Source organism: Danio rerio, chromosome 14 (assembly GCF_049306965.1).
Source record: "Danio rerio strain Tuebingen ecotype United States chromosome 14, GRCz12tu, whole genome shotgun sequence".
Lineage (NCBI taxonomy): Eukaryota > Metazoa > Chordata > Actinopteri > Cypriniformes > Danionidae > Danio > Danio rerio.
In genome coordinates, this window is record NC_133189.1 from 46,236,861 (window position 1) to 46,255,000 (window position 18,140).

An 18,140-nucleotide genomic window follows, 5' to 3' on the forward strand; every position below is an offset into this window, starting at 1 on the left:
AAAACAATTTGTTAGTGATACTATTTGATAATTATAACCATTTAAAAAGTGTTGCCAAACTAAATATTACACCCTCAGTTTTTTTCAAGCAGCCTTTACAGTATTAGTTATTAGATATAAAAACTACATTAACTGACCAGAGAGAACAGTCAGGTAGGCACTGCGGACGCTGTAGCCCATGGTATTTGCCCCCAGACAGATATACATCCCGGCATCCTCGTCTCGGGCCTTCACGATGGCCAGCTTGTTGAGATATGACCCGTCCGGCCTGGACCATACATCTCCAGTGGGTAACACCACATAATGCTGTCCTCCAACTTCCAGCGTGGAGTTATAGCGGTCCTCTGAGCCCGGATCAACTCGCTTCAGCCACTGGATCACTGGCTTCACATCACTGTGGACTTTACACTGGAAAGAGGCTGTTCCTCCAAACTCCACAGTCGTGTTGACAGGATGAGTGCCGGTCAGGATGGGTTTGGAGTTTGTGCGCTCTGTGGAGAATAAAACAGATCGAAGCATGAAGCAGTTTGAATGTTCAGTCATTCTGCACATTTGGAACTGAGTGTGGTGTAACGATGAACAGAAACAGTGGTCAGAAACATGGCATTAGTGGTGAGTTGTTGAGTCGAGGTGTTAATGCACGACATAAGGTTGAGTCTGGCACATGTTTCATAATATCATATTCTTTTATTCTGGCAAACACAATGGATTATATCTAAACTATTCTTTATAAAAACTTCATATATATTGTATAAGTATAACTGTCTAGTTTTTATTAAGTTGCCTGTTGTACTTCAGTAAACTCCCCACTGGAAGGGTTTCAGGGCAAGCACAATGGATACAACTCAAGCCACTTTTAAACTTTTATTGCGTACACATACACAATGTTCATCCACAAACTAGGCAGCCAGAGTGCTAACACTACACAAGTCTATCAATACATCGATGTTCCTTTTCGCTTATTTTAACAGTTGCTAGGTTATAAACTGGCAAGCGGACCAGCCCCGAACAATAACAGGCTGATTAAAAAATAAAAAATTGACTCTTGCGTCTTGATGCATACACAGACACAATCTATTGGCTAGGAATGGTAATACTGAACACATATCTGTATTCTAGTAAAATTATGACATATGAAATACAACGTAAATGTGCCTGCATTTAAAATAACATGCTACATATACACGCTTATATATTTTCCAAATACCCTGGTACATATAACATCTATCACGGTATGATATAGCCTTTGATAAAAATATCAATGGTTCACGGTATCACATTATTGTACTACTCTAATAAATATCTTCTTTTGTAATATCTAGGTATTAAAAAAATATTTTCCTCCATTGTACACAATATATTTTATTTTAAGAAACATTTAAAATATTTAGGATCAGTAGCTTTTGATGTAGAGGGTCCTTATCTGCTGGCGATACTGTTGCCCTAAAAAAACTAAATAAAATAGTTGCAAAAAAAATAAATAAAAATAAACGTAAAAAAAAACAAACAGTTAAAGTCAGAATTGTTAGCGCCCCTGTTTATTTTTTCCCTCAATTTCTGTTTAATGGAGGGAATATTGTTTCAGCACATTTTTAAGCATAATAGTTTTAGAAACCTATTCCTAATAACTGATTTATTTTATCTTTGTAATGATGATAGTAAATTATATTTTACTTGATATTTTTCAAGACACTTCTATACAGGTTAAAGTGACATTTAAAGGCTTAACTAGGTTAATAAGGTGAGCTAGGCAGGTTAGGGTAATTAAGCAAGTTATTGTGTTGACCTTATTCTGAAATGCGGAAGTGCGCCTTATTTCGCGATTGTCTTAGAATTCAGAGATTCAGTCGCCAATGGGAGAAATGACTAGGAATAATAAATGGCAGAAAACGGTCAAACTACTTGCTCTACAAACAAATGTTTGCATGACTATACAGACCAAGTAGAATATTATAATAAGAAAATATCAAATTGCAAAATTAAGCAGCGTAATGAGCAGTTTTTAATGTCTAAAAATGAATGGAAGTGAATGAGACCAGAAGTCTCAAGCCAAAAAGATTCAAATGGCAGCTCCCGCTCGTCGACGGAGAATAAGGTCAATAATGATGGTTTGTTCTGTAGACTATCGAAAAAAAAAAAAAAATGGCTTAAAGGGGCTAATAATTTTGTCCCAAAATTGTTTTTTTTTATTTGCTTTTATTCTAGCCGAAATAAAACAAATAAGACTTTCTCCAGAAGAAAAAATATTATCAGACATACTGTGAAAATTTCCTTGCTCTGTTAAACATCATTTGGGAAATATAAAAAAAAAGAAAAAAAAAATCAAAAGGGGGCTAATAATTCTGACTTCAACTGTATACCGTAGGAAAAGAAAATTCTGGCGGTTTTAAAACCTTGACCTACACTAATGATATGGATTTGATATATATAGTACATTTAATATAGTATATTACCTATGATACATACATACTGTATAAACATACATATCCACTTGGACACCACAAGTTATTATTTAAACAAAAAAAGACACTAAAGTATTTTTATATAAAATATTGACCCATTTTCATAAACCCTATCAAATACAAATGACAAAATACTATTTAGTATTTAAAATACATATGAAATACATGTATCTTAAATACTGCCCTTCCCTGATTAAGAAAACAACTAAAATGTTTGTTATATGTAAAATTTAATTTATTTAGAAATTATTATCTAGCAAACATGTATGAATATATTAACATAAAATATCAAATAAGTGTAAATGCTTATATGGAAGTTTTTCTTATGTGAAATAATAAATATGTTGCTAATTGATTTTTCAGAAAAGCAGCAAAAATTTGTTTGGTAGGCTTGAAATTATATTATAGATATTTTTCATTGTTATCCACCCACTTTGGCTTCCACAACTCACCAATGACATCCACTTTGTATGTGGCATTGATATGTCCGGCTGCATTGGAGACATGACAGGTGTATTTTGCGCTGTCCTGCGGCTGCAGGTTCTTCAGTGTCAGTGTCCACTGTGGCCGTTTGCTCTGCTGAGGATTGTCCAGCAGGCTCTGGTCTTTCCACCATGTAATGACTGGTGTCGGGTTTCCACTGGCCAGACATTTGAGACGCACCGAGCTGCCGACCGGCTGCTCCAGCACTCGCCTGCGCATCTTTGTGGGCTGACTGAAACGCGGCTTCACTGCAGACAGAGTAAAACATTTACAATATATTTACAACACAGCTGGAAAGCAAAATATGAGCAATTCCAGCATTATTGATGTGACATTTTCAGTAAAAACTCAATACATAAAATCTCATAGAAAGTATATGTTATTATTATATTGAAACATCAGTTTATATTTCCCAAAACAACTAACCACAGAGTTATAGAATCAGAAAAACAACAATCTGTAAACATCTTTTAGATTTTAAATGAGCAAAATAAACATGCGTTATGGATGTGAGCAAAAAAGTTAGCGAGTTTACAGTACACAACATACTTTGTAGAAATGCTGTGAATTAAACTGCACAACCCAAAATAAATAATACAACAAAAATGATTGATTTGATTTTATTTGACATTTTTGCATTCATGAGGATAAAGCGTGGTTATGGATGTGACAGATCTTAAAACTGGCACTTGTGTGGCTTTAATAAATAAAAAATAATTGTTTAAAAACATTGAGAGACATTTTTGGTTATTTTTACAGTACTGTTAAATAGAAGCCTACACAAAAACGTCGAACGATAGTTTCACTATTTTGGTGAAAATGTGATTTTTTTCATGGCAAGGTTAACATTTGCATGGAATTGCTCATATGCTGTTAGTTATAATAATAATAATAATAATAATAATAATAATAATAATAAAAATAAAAATAATAATTTTATTTAAAGGCGCCTATCAAGCAACTCAAGGACACCGTACAAACAACAAGAGCAATAAAAAAACAAGAGAAATAATAAAATATACACAGCAATAGTGCAAATAAAATTAAGTATTAAAAGCCATCTTAAATAAGTGGGTTTTGAGTCTTTATTTGAACAGTGTAAGGGAGTCAATGTTTCTGATGGCAGGTGGTAGTGAGTTCCAAAGCCGCAGAGCAGAGCGGCTAAATGCTCTGTTGCCCATAGTTGAAAGGCGAGAAGAGGGAACAGACAAACGGAGGGAGGAAGAAGATCGCAGGGTGCGAGAAGGAACAGAAATGTGGATGAGGGCAGACAAATATGGAGGGGCGAGATTGTGGATGGCTTTGAATGTTAAAATCAAGATTTTAAAGTCAATTCGAAAATGAACAGGTAACCAATGAAGCTGCTACAGGACTGGGGTGATGAGATGAGAAGAAGGGGTTCTGGTGATGAGACGGGCAGTTATAGGTGTCCATTACAGGTCCTGATTTAACTCTAATTCACAAGCTCTTGATTCGATTAAATTCTAGATTTGAATCTTGCTTAAATTATTGATTCGATTTAGCAAATATAAATAAAGTACAAACCCAGCAGGCAAATTGATGTCAAAATGACATCAAAAACACGTCTAAAGATTGGTCAAAACCTTGAGGTCCCTTTGACATCTACACATTGACGCTCTTTTGACCAAAAGGAAAGGTTTATTCATCTGAAAGCTTCAATACAAACTGGATTTTCTATCGTTACAATCCATGTAAACATCCTTGATGTCAAATTGGCATCTAATATTGGGGTAAAAAAAACCCGAATCAAAACTCACCTACTGGGAGTGCTATTGATATTTCTAAGGAGTAAACAGATGCATGTGTATATTAAAGGAGACCTGTTATGGAAAAGTCACTTTAATAAGTGATTTAAGCACTTTTTGTCGTGCAACAGTAAATATATCCAGCCTGTAATTGTAAAAATTAATTCTAGACTTGATTAATAAAGTCTGCAGAAACACTTCTGCAGTCTGCAGAAGTCTCCTTCTTCTGAGACACTTCATTTAACATCTTCAGTTTTTCACAGAGACAACTTTACTCCTGTTTTGAATCTGCTGCTATGCTGACACATATGCATTTGTAGCTCCACCCTCTTTTGAAAAGAGCACAACCTCATTTGAATTTAAAGCGACAGTCGCCAAATTGGCAAAAACCTTTATATCAAAGCGGCAAGAGTTATAAAAATACATTTGTGAGGTATTTTGAACACACACACTCATGGGACATCAGAGACTTATTTATCATAATAGGACATAATAGGTCCCCTTTAAAACAGAGCCCACCACTCTATTATAGATTCATGGATATTAAATATATGAATCGACCACTTAAAAAAAGTAGTCAAAATATCAGTGATTAAAGAAGGATTTTTGGACCTTTCTGGGCCCCTTCAGGAGAGCTTGTGTGTTCAGTAACACAGCTGCAAAATGAGGAGGCTGTATTTCATTTATTTACCCCATGGCTCTCTGGTTGGTTCCTGCAGGCTCAGATCTGCATTAGGCTCTGCTGCGTCTGGGGGAGGCGGGTTCTGTGGCACAGCTGCATCATCTGAAACACAACCCAATCAGAAGTTAAATACACATACAAACACCTGTCAGTAAATCACTTTATAACATGCAGATATGAATGTCACAGAAGCATTTTAATGTCTTATTAGACGTGTGCTGATAATCAGCAATTCAGTAGACTGTGATAGTGGACATAAATAATGCTGTTATGATGAGCAATTCAAAACATTGTCTATAATTATGGTTATTTAAGCATTATAATGCATTTAAGACAGTTCAGATGGCTGTATTCATGGTGGTGTTTGAGCGCATTTACAAACGTATGGCTCATGTAAACAAAACATCCCTATCCTTGCATTAGAACAAAAAACTAATTCCAGATATATTTTAAGCACTTTCCATTGCTTTAATGCTTAAACATGATAGGGAACATTTCAATCTGTTACTAATTAGGCTCAGATAGATGTCAGAAGAGCATCTCTGGTGCAGTTGTAGCCTAAAGGTTAAGGAGTTGGACCTCAAAAGGTTGCAGGTTTGATTCTCAGTCCCAGCCTGAAGATGGGGGGTTAATGAACCGCACTCTCCCCAAATTTGATACCCAGCTGAGCAAGTCATCTGACCCCTAACTGTTCCCCAGGTGCTGGAAGTAATAGATGGCCACTGCTGTGGCTATATGCTTACTTATGAATGTGCACTTGGATTTGTTAAAATAATTATGAGTATTTACAGTAAAACCATACTACAGGAGGCAGAAGACAGTCAAGTATAGTGTCACGCATTTTCCTTTGGCTTAGTCCCTTTATTCATCAGGGGTCGCCACAGCGGAATGAACTATCAACTTATCCAGCATATGTTTTACACAGCGATTGCCCTTCCAGCTGCAACCTAGTACTCTGAAACATCCATACACTCTCATCCACAAACATACACTATGACCAATTTAGTTTATTCAGTTTACCTGTTCTGCATGTCTTTGGACTGTGGGGAAAACCGAAGCACCCGGAGAAAACCCATGCGCACACAGGGAGAACATGCAAACTCCACACAGATACACCAACTGACCCAGCTGGGGCTCGAACCAGTGACCTTTTTGCTGTGAGGCAACAGTGCTAACCACTGAGCCACCGTGTGGCTTTTATGGTCGGGGCTTTGTGTAAATTTTTTTTGGACAATATGTCGCTAAATACACCTAAAACATTATTATTAGGGAAAACTTAATTATTTGTGTCATTCTTATTTTATGTTTCATAAAAGTTTTTGCTTTTGGAAAAAATGCATGTTGAAGACACAAAGGGTGACAGGGTGGCGCAGTAGGTAGTGCTGTCACCTCACAGCAAGAAGGTCACTGGTTCGAGCCTTGGCTGGGTCAGTTGGCATTTCTGTGTGGAGTTTGCATGTTTCATAAAGGGACTAAACTGAAAAGAAAACAAATGACCGCAATTCTAAAATACTAAAAACAGAACTGATCTAGAAAAAAATAATAAAAATTGATACTTATTTTCTTAAAAAGTCGTTTGTGTTTGTAATAAATAAGTTTAACTTGAAATTTAAAAAAAAGTATAATGTTTTAATAAAAAATAAAAACACTATCTGGTTGTCAAAGATTCTAACAAAATAGATTTTTCTCAAACATCTACATTATATGAACTGACTTCATAAAGTTGCTAATTAAAAAACACATTTGGTGTAGTTGATAAAAAACAAAACAAAACAATAGATATCTCAGAAATGTTATTGCACACCGAATCCAAAATTTTCGTCCATAATTTTAGCATGTTAAATAATAAATTGACCTCAAGTTGTGTGAACAGTATTGACACACTGCCTCCGAAATTTTTGTCCATCATAAAAATTCTAACTGGGTTAAATTTTTTTTTGCATCCGAAAAAGGACTTTCAGAGGTGTTTTGACAGTTCGGAGCTATTGTACAAGCGAAAAGCTAGATACAGAATGCTGTATCTTGAGCTAAAGACAACTTTATGACAAACTGTGCATAAAATAAAGACAGAATGAGAACACCTATATGCTGGATTCAGTGACTGGCGCAATTCTACCCTGCTGCTGTTTGGTCTGTGTGTATGTACTGTCCATAGACATTATAATAGAAAGCAAGGTCTACTTTCTGTCCATTGCTCCAATATGTCAACGCGCCCACCATCTATAATAATGTCTGCAGGTACTGCCAGTCTCTGTGCAGGATTTGTTTACGTGAATGTGTGAAGTATCACAAGCAATGCATTAAAACTCCCCTGACTTCCTGAAATAAACTTAGCATTTTTTGATAATAAGCTGAACTTTCCTTCCTCAATACAGTATTGGATGAACGTAATATGTAGTCTATTCCTCTTTCTGTTTCTTCTTTGAAGAAGAGAGTGAAGAACAAAGTATCTCTGCTTAAAATGACTGAAATATTTTGTGTTTTTTTCGTAATGGATTGATTGATACACATCGGACTCAGTGTGCAAGTTTGTTTACGTGACAAATCTATCGCATATGAATATAGAAAAAAACGCATACGAAAATTTCAGACTTCAGTGTGCAAAGACCTTAACACTGAGAAAACATCTAGCATGATTTATTTGATTTCTTGCTTTGACTTTTTGCATTTAAACACTATTCCCTTTGTAAAAAGGATTTTCTAACAGCCGATGTCAGGTAAATCTTCCACAACTAACAGGGCAATTTAAAAGTCACCTTGTTTTATAAAATCCATACCATAAATTCAATAAGACAGTGTTCATGTTTTAAAGCACAAGTGAATCTACAAAAATCTTCCTTAAGCACCATAGTCTTAAATGTCAATCCAAAATACCTCATAGTTTCAGACACAGTTTAAAGGTTAGTTCAGATATTGGTCCATAAATCATCAGTCAGATGTTTCTCCAGCAATACGAGCTCTTTCATCTTCATATCCACCATTAACATCAGCAAATGGTGTCATGTAAATCATGTTGAATGAGTGGGTCAATGCAAAGGCCGACACTTGCTGAGATTTATTTGTAGTGCTCTGAGAGCCATCAAAACCCATCCAAAAAAAACCCTGAAAAAAAACAGACAGTTTTGCTTGGAGATCAATGGACTGTGAGGTGTGTGTTTTGTTTCAGGACTGGTGACATTTCGGATCTCCTTAGAAATGATAACCGAGTCGAAAAGAGGTAATATTTTAGAGGGGTTTGTGCATTGGGGGTGTGCAAACACTGCTATATTGTTTCTTCTCTCCGGTTTCCACACTGTTCAAGATGCAACGCCGTGTTGACTTAACCCTGGACAGGAAACCAATTAACTGACTTTAACCTAAACTGTGCAGACTGAGCTGAGAGCTGCTTTGTTTGGGATGAATTTCTCTGGCTTGGTTCACAGGAATGCACAGAGAAGCCTCTCACTTCACTGAATCCACATAAACTGAGCGCAGCATTTTTATGCACACGGCATTACTTATTCTGGACGATCCCACGTCAACAAATGGGTAGGTAACGAAACTGCCCAATAAATGGCCTCTGAATGCTTTTCATAGCTTTTAGTTTAGAGTCTGATACAGCTAGTGCTTGACTTAAAGAGAAAAAGTGAAAGCAAATATGACCAAATTATGCCCTATGCTACTAAGTGTTTTAAAATATGGACACTGCAAAAATGCCAATAGGTCAAAATAAATATGAACAAAAACGCCCCCCAAAAAATTGCAATGTTGGGTTTGTCCATTTTTGGCCTAATGTTGGGTTATGACAACTCACCATTTTTTAGATTGTAATCGATGTAGAAAATATTGATTGAGGAAAAAAAAAATTATGTGTCATTTGATTTTTTTACCCAAGATTACTGAAAAACAAACAAACAAACAAACAAACAAACAAACAAAAAATTACTCAAAAACAGCAATAATAAAAAATTGAGAGTATCAAACATAATAATAATAATAATAATAATAATAATAATAATAATAATAATAATAATAATAATAATAATAATAATAATAATAATCTTAAATACTCAACCCCCTAAGAAAATAACTAAAAAACAACAATAATTTTACTATCCAATATAATAATGATAAAAATATTGACAACAACAACAACAACAATAATAATATAGATAATACCAAAAACATCAACAACAACAATAATAATAATATTTATGACAACAACGACAACGACAACAACAACAACAACAACAACAACAACAACAACAACAGTAATCTCTGATACTCATAAAAACCCAAGAAATTCACTGAAAAATAATATTAATAATAATATTTTAGTGAGTATAAAATATAATACTAATATAAATAATATTGACAATAATAATAATAACAATATTAACGACAACGACAACAACAACAACAACAAACATCTTTGATACTCACAAAATCTCAGGAAAATCAAAGAAAAACAGCAATATTAATAATAAAATTTTAGTGAGTATGAAAGATAATAATATAAATAATATTGACAAAAATAGTAATAATAATAATAATAATAATAATAATATTGACAACAACAATAAAAACATTAATAAATATTAGTACACATTTATATAGTTGCTTTATTTCAAGTTTGTTTTTATTTTATATGTGAGTTTTTTTATATATGTAATGGCAAAGCAGAATTTTCAGCATCATCACTCGTGTCATCTGTGTCACATGATCTTCAGAAATCACTCCAATATGATGATTTGAAGTTCAAGAAACATTTGTTTTTTTAATCAGACTTTTTTTATTATTAGTGTTGAGAATCTAGCGTAACATCTTAGAAAATTAAAAATTGAGATACGTTTTTGTTTTTAATTCTTTGCTGAATAAAACAATTATTGAACAACAACTACTTAAATAATATATAGGCTGATGCTTGCAAGCTTTGCAAATTCACGTGCATGAAACCAATTTACAGGTGCAAAATATAAACAACTTTGTTTCAGACCCTACATTTCTATAAAACCAAACATGACAATAAAGATTTGGTAAGGTTTCCTTAGTCAGGAAAGTTTTCAAAACTGCTTTTCTATAGTTTCTGCTGTCCTGAGGCTGTGTATGTAGCGGCTGTGTAGAGAAGCGCCACATCTTTGTGTCTGCTAATCCTCATGTGCGGAGGCCAGGCCTTGCATGCTCAACACACACGTCCAGGCCAAAGCTAGCAGAAGTGTTTTTACCAGGCTTCAGACCATTGTTACTTTTGGCCTGGGGTGCAGGAGCAAAAGTAAGCCATTGCTGCTCTATTCAACAGCAGCGGAGTGGAATCAGTGGAGCTTTATGTGAGCTAAAGTGGACTTACTGAAAGCCCGACCTCAGACTCTCTGTTCTCTGGACTGTGAAGGGTGAGTTCTCTAAACAGGTGTCCGAAAAACAGAGGTTTTTACTGACACTGCATTCTGGAGCTGTTTAGCATCATGGGAATTACTTTGCATGATTTAGTGGAGTGATGGTTATTGAAAATATACTGCCAAAAATATGCTTAATTTCTTTTACATGTATATTAGCATACATTCTCAGATGAATGGACGTCCTATAAAGGCATTCTTCATTTCATAGTGTGCAGGAAGGTTATATACTGTCCAATTTCTCTTACACTGTTTAAAATATGGCAAATAGTTATGCCAGCAAATGTTAATATGTTGCTTTGACTGAATGTAATATAAATTAGGATTTCTTTTATTTTATTAAAGTTTTACAAAGTTTAACTTAATACTAGTAGTCAGTTTGGCTGATGTAAACTGAGATTAAACTAAACTAATGAATTTAGGGCAGATTTTCTTAAATTTTTTTATAGTGTACGCTCGATCAGAATGTCTTTGCAATAAAACAAGTGAAGTCTTTATGAGTAAGCCATTGAATTATTCCTTCAAGAAATCCATTCAAAACAGTGATCCATCCAGAAATGATGCAAATGAAGTCTTTATAGCTGAGTCATTCTGTCAGTTGTTCATGAGATTTTTCCTAAAACTGCTTAATTATCCAGTAATGAGACATGTAGTCCAGGGGTTCCCAAACTTTTCAGGCCGCGACCCCCAAAATGACAATGCCAGTGACTCGCGACCCCCAATATCCTCTGAGGGTGTTATAAATACAGAAACCTTGCATGCAATGGCGCACACACACCAATGGACCAAAGTCTATTCTTCTTTTAATTTTTTTAATGTATGAGAGCTGGAAATGGGCCACAAAGTTTAACCGGGTGTTATGAAATCTGCTGCATCTGACGCTATTGCTGTGTCTTTAATACAATGTAATTACCGCAGGGGTTGCAATCCAATAGAAGTAATAACTATAAGCTATACTATAGTAACTATATATGGTATAAACGACGATATTTTTTCTCTTCAGTAGGTCATGGATAAAATATGGTAATTCTTATGGCTTAATAAAAATAAATAGATTTTTGGAAACCACCAGGCGACCCCCCCCTTCATTGTCCCGCGACCCCTCGGGGGGTCCCGACCCCCACTTTGAGAACCATTGACGTAGTCAATAGGTCAGCTTCCACAACTCAAGTCAATAGCAAGTCAATAGGTCTCTCTATCAAGAGATTTGCTCAAAAATGTTGATTCATGCAGTTATCAAAAAGGTGAAGCCACTTGTCCAAGGAATCCATTCAAATTGGTTATTCATTCAGAAATTATGCAAGTGACATCTTATATAATAGTAAAGTGATTTATACAAGTGAGTCATCTATAAGTGAGTCATTTAGCCATTTGTTCAAGAGATTTTTTCCAAAAAGTAATTAATTATCCAGTAATGAGAAAAATGTAACCTTTTTGAGTAAGTCAATGAGCAATTGTAAAAAATGGTAATTTATCCAGCAATGAAACAAGTGTGTCATCGAATAATTTTTTCAAGAGATTTGTTCATTCTATAATGAAACAAGTTTAGTCACTGAGTGATTCACTAAATAAATAGGTTTAAATAATTTCTTTAAAAATGCTGATTCACCCAGTCAATAAAAAAGTCTTTGAGTAAGTCACTTAAACTTTCATTTAAGATATCCATTTGAAATGGTGATTTCAGAAATTATGCAAGTAAAGTCTTTATAAGTGAGTCATTCAGTCATTCAGCCAATAAATTTTAAACAAAATATTCATTATCCAGTAATGAGAAAAGTAAAGTCTTTTTGTATTGTCAAAGTCATTGAGCGATTAGTTCAAAAGAAATCTTAAAACATGGTGATTCGTCCAGTTATGAAACAAGTGTCATTAAATAATTTTTTCAAGAGATTTGTTCATTCATTCTATAATGAAACAGGTGTAGTCACTTAGGACACTATCATACACCCGGCGCAAGATGTGTTTGCCTCAACGTGTGGCTATTTTTAGATCAACACAACCTCAATTTTGCGCCATTTTCCACCACGTTGTTTAAATAGCAAATCCATTCGTGCCACTTTGTGGACTCATGGGTGTTTCTGTCAAGAAAAGAGGCGTGTTAAGGCACATTGCGAACTAAAATAGACTGCACATTAGACCAGTTGAAAGCAGGTCTAAAGTCCAGTGCAGAGTGCTTTAGTTGTGCGCCTCGCTTACACATTGCTTAAAACACACAGGGTGTACAGCAATACAGAAATATCTTTACAAATGAAAAAGAATTAGATGATTAAAATGTTACAAAGTTATTATTTTCTACATGAATATAAAAACCCCTGCCTTTATGCTTTTTTTCATCTTGGGGGCTTTTTTTGTTTATTCATGACTATTTGCTTTTGTATAATGTTATTATTAGTATTAGTATTATTTATTATATGCATATTTATATTTGTTTTTATTAAAAACAAGCTTAGATTTGACCACCTGTCAGGTTTTGGACCATATGGGAATAGCATGTGTGTTTGGATATCACTTTTTTTTTTAAATATTGTTCATATATTCGTTTGCTGGAAATTACAACTGATTTTAGAAATAGTTTTGAAACTAATCTTTGTGCTTAACAAACAAAATTAATTACGTTGGCTAATGAATGTCTGTACATAGCCTACAACACTGTTTCCTTATCCATCAAAGAGAGAAAGTGAAAGTAAAGGCCGATTGAAAAGGCTTGTTCTTCATCCTCGTACTGCAGATGGTCTGTTTAACTGTTTTCCCGGTAGAGAAGCGCTCAGTTTTTTCACTTACAAAGTCAGCCATGTAAATAGCAAATGCACCATGGCACGATGCAACTGACTCTTAAGGGTCTTCTTTAGGGAATGGGAGATGACACTCTAATTGGTTTATTCTCACAACACACCTACAGTATAAATTATTAAGAGAATAAGCTCAACCCTTTTAGACCATGCGCTGCAGCGCAGAGCGTATTTTTCTGTCCTTATAATAGCAAAAGTAGATTTGGACACACCCTTTAGACTTTGCACCTAGATTGTTAAAATAGAGCCCTAAGGGATTCACTGAATCATTTGGTGAAAATGGTGATTCATTCAGAAATTATTCAAGTAAAGTCTTCATAAATGAGTCATACAACCATTATTTAGGAATTTTTCCCAAAGGATGGGTAACTATGCAGTGATGGACAAGTAAACTATTTTTGAGTAAGTCATTGAGCAATTAGTTCAAGAGATTCCAAAATAGTGATTCATCCAGTAATAAAAGTGATTCATTGAGTCGATTGTTTGAGAGATTTTATGAAATTGGGTATTCATAATGAAAAAAAGATGTCTTTATGAATGAATCATTATTAAGTTATTTGTTCAAGAAACTAATGATTACCACTTTACCTCTAGTAAATAATTTCATTTAGTTGTCTCTTCAGAATTGTGATCTTCATTTGATACTAAAATTGCAATTCTTAGGCTTTCCAGAATGGTGCAGCTCTACTCTCAGTTGTCTTTACTCGGTTTGGACAGGAAATAACAGTAAAGGAGCTCTGAATCTCTGAAGCACAGGGGCTCCTTTTCCTCTGCAGCCGCATAGAAACATGTATAGAAAAGGGGGCTACCAAAAAAAGTAGGGCTCGGTCCAGAGAGGTGCACGGATCAGCTTACAAATGATCTTCATGTGGACTCAGTGTTAATAAGGCTCACATTTAATTTTTTCCAACTGGGACGAAGTTGAAAGCAGCGCCTTCAAAAAGGCTCATTCTCTATTCATACCTGTGCGCAAACATACATTCCTGTAGATCTGTCATATAGAGCTCCACATGCTTGGAAAAAAAATCAAAGCAAAACAAACACGGAGCAGAGAGCAGGTTGAAACGCTTCTAGTGATTTTCAGCATCGAGGGCGACTCTAAATAAAACAAACATCAAAGGAAGAAAGGTCTCGTTACCTTTTTACTATCAGAGACGTAATGAAGATTGAGGATTGTGGAGAAACTTACTACGGCTTTTGGCTGAAGGTGATGCAGTAAAGTAAAGGAGAACACTGCCAATGCTGCTTAACAGAGTAAGATTATACGCTGTAAAAAATCTTTTAAATAAAACAAAGATGAATGAAGTAGCTTTATAATATTTCACATTTCTTTGTAATTTTAATCACAATTTTTCTTGGAGTGTTATTTTAATATTCAGTAAGTGTTGTTTCTTTATTAATAGTTGCATTTTTAGATATTCTATTTTTAGTTAAATTTCAGTTATTGGTTGTTTGTTTTCAGTAAATAAATTTTTGCTCTTTTGAAGATAGTTTTAATTATTTTAAATGTAATTTTAGTTCTATTAAATAGTTATGTATATCTAAAATATATTAAATAATAAAAATAATAATAGATAAGATAAGCAATTAATTGATAAGAAATTTTATTAAAAAAAATTCTACAGCTAGCAGAAAATTATACATAAATTATAATAAAACATGATAATATAATATAATATAATATAATATAATATAATATAATATAATATAATATAATATAATATAATATAATATAATATAAACAAACTTTTAAGTTAATGTTTCTTTTCATTTCAAGTTACATAACAGAATAGAATAGAATAGAATAGAATAAAATATGATGTGATATAATTATAGATGGACATAGATAATTTTTTAAAATCTAGATAATCTAAATTATTCTTGGAATTAATCTAGATTAATCTAGATCAAAATGGCTCATTTTAATTCTGCTGAAGGCATTCAGAATATGTGTGCTATCTAAATAATAAGTCTTTGAGAATGGGTTTCTCAAGCCAGGTGACGCATTTGACCATGGCCTCATCTCCTGTGCTTCACAAACTGCTCGCGAAACTGTTTTACTATAATAATTGGTGATGAAAATAAATTATGCTCAATAAGATGTACTTGTGTTTACTAACTGTTTATTCAGTTAAACATCAATTTTGAACAGTAGGCCTACATAAGGTCGAAACAGCGATTTTTTAATTACCTTAATCTGATTTAAGTCATAACTGAACTAAACAGAAATGGAATTAAGAGTATGCATATATTAGTGGCATTATTGAAATAAACACTGCGATCAAACTATTACCGTCATGTTGGTCTTTTCTAAATATTTTCCGACAAGATCCAGACACACGGCTGTCAGTACAGGACCACACACACAACGCACACACACACAACACAAAGTTTTTTTCTTTCCATTTGGCGTGCGTTATTAAACTCCATAACACTCTCACCAGTCCTTACTACTTATTTGCGTCTACCTAGTTTGTCATGGGGCATGAATGTTCATGAATGAATGTGAAACTGCTGAACTGCAGTTAAAGTCACCCAAAATTACAGGAAACTCTTACATTAAATCACTTCATGTAAACACCTTAATTATATTATTGTCTATTAAGACAAAAAACTAGAGTGCAGATGTCAATGTAAGCATAGTCAGTAGTGTATTTGAAGTAAGTGAAAGATTCAGAAGGGCATCCTGCTGATTTGATTCAGAAGAGCACTTTTTTTGTCAGATGGCTCACCAGTTTAACTTTCATTAACCGTCATTCATTTTAAAAACCACCCGGTCCATTTTATTTGTCTATGTTTTTCTCGAATGCAATTACTCTGAAGGTGCCTGATAGTTATATGTGTAGCTAACATTAATCAGATTCACTCTAGTGAACTGCATCCATGTTAGCACGTCATGTTTGATGTGGTACATTCACAGTAGGAATACACACAGGTTCGAAGACTCAATCTCGCCCCCTACAGTGCAATTTGGCCAGGTATACATCCACGCTAAAATATCAAGGTAAAAGTCATCCAACCCAAGCTCATTCTGGAAACGTAGCCCCACGGACGTTATCGGAGACCGCGATTTACGTGGCCGGAGGTACGTAAAGGCCGCGTTTGTTTTTTTTTCTCGAGCGAACGTCGCAGGGTCGGCCGACGGCTCGCCTCCGAGTGGAGGGCTTTCCCGACACAATCAGTTCGACCGCCTAGCTCATAGCGTTGCGTCGGTGGAGTGGAGGCCCCGGAGGAGGAGGAGGACGAGCCGGAGCTGGCCGCGGTGGACGACGACCGGGATCGAGTCCGGGGAACGGCGGGTTCCGGAAATCAGGTAAGACGAAAAACGGAATCCGGAAAATGAGGGCGAGAACCGGCGGGATCCGAAAACGCTGTCGAGATCGAAGACGGGGGCTTTTTTTTTTTTTTCCGATCAGGCGGCTATTCGCCAAGAACGGCGCGGGCGCGAACGCCGCGCGCTCCCGAGAGGCGCCCGCTCGAGACGCGAAAAAGCGTGCACAGCGGATCCGCGAAAACAAAAAAACGCTCGAATACGTACCTCCCGGGACGTAAATCGCGGTCCGCAGAAACGTCCGCGGGGCTATGTTTCCACAATGAGCCCGGGTTGAAGTCATCATAACTCCCAACTCAACTTTGACAATAGATTAATGGTGATATATATATATATATATATATTTTTTTTTTTTTTCAGTAAGTCTCACGTTAATGCAGTCGTCATCACTAATAATATAATATAATATAATATAATATAATATAATATAATATAATATAATATAATATAATATAATATAATATAATATAATTTTTTTAATTACTAAATAAGTCTAATAAGTCAATAAGTCTCACGTTAATGCAGTCGTCATCACTAATAATATAATATAATATAATATAATATAATGTAATGTAATGTAATGTAATGTAATATAATATAATATAATATAATATAATATAATATAAATACAAACTTTTAAGTTAATGTTTCTTTTGGTTTCAAGTTACAAAGATTATTTTACTTGCTTTATGCTTTTAGTTTCAGTTAACCCTGCAGTGCAATACTAAAAATGCACTAAGCATGAACTGGCGCTTTTTTTCGCATTAGTACCATAACGATTTCCAGTCCTTTTGATCATTTTGTTCTTGATGAAAACATTACAGAGCTCTAATCTTTTCAGAAAGAAGCACGATTATGTGTTTTCATGTATTCAAATGTATTACTGGATGAAGATGAAAGAAAAATACACAGAGCTCTTACAACAGCAAGTGCTTATTGCTGCCAATAAAATCCAAACAAAACATCAAATCAGATGGGTAAGAAAAGCTTTCATGCCTTTTTTAAACAGCAAAAAATTCATTTGACATCTCTATTTTGTTAGCTTTAAATATTCATCTCATTTCCATCTGTATATTTGCCATATCTCTGACTGAAGAGCCAAATTAGAGAGCGTCGGTGCTTTCTCAGCAGGGAAAGACAGAGGGAAGCAGAGGAGAAAGGGTAATTAGAAGTCTCCTTGTGTCTTTTATAGAGCCATAAGTGGTTTGGAGCAACAGTCGTATGGCGACTCGGGAGGAAATTGGCCAAACCTAAT

The 18,140-nt window shown here is 34.8% G+C and overlaps 1 protein-coding gene and 1 long non-coding RNA gene across 5 annotated transcripts in view; one reads left to right on the forward strand and one right to left on the reverse strand.

Annotated features, from left to right (window-relative positions):
• LOC141377590 (uncharacterized) overlaps nucleotides 1–18,140 on the forward strand; it is a 165,569-nt gene that overhangs the window by 91,959 nt on the left and 55,470 nt on the right. The gene's annotated exons all lie outside the window — the stretch shown is intronic.
• Nucleotides 1–18,140, reverse strand: part of fgfrl1b (fibroblast growth factor receptor like 1b) — a 515,733-nt gene that overhangs the window by 3,954 nt on the left and 493,639 nt on the right. For all 4 annotated transcript variants that reach the window (XM_073921387.1, XM_073921388.1, XM_073921386.1 and 1 more), the window contains 3 exon segments: nucleotides 5,403–5,495; nucleotides 2,915–3,193; nucleotides 138–491 (listed from right to left, as the gene is read on the reverse strand). In XM_073921387.1, the coding sequence (XP_073777488.1) occupies nucleotides 138–491; nucleotides 2,915–3,164 (604 nt within the window). In that variant the 5' untranslated portion in view covers nucleotides 3,165–3,193; nucleotides 5,403–5,495.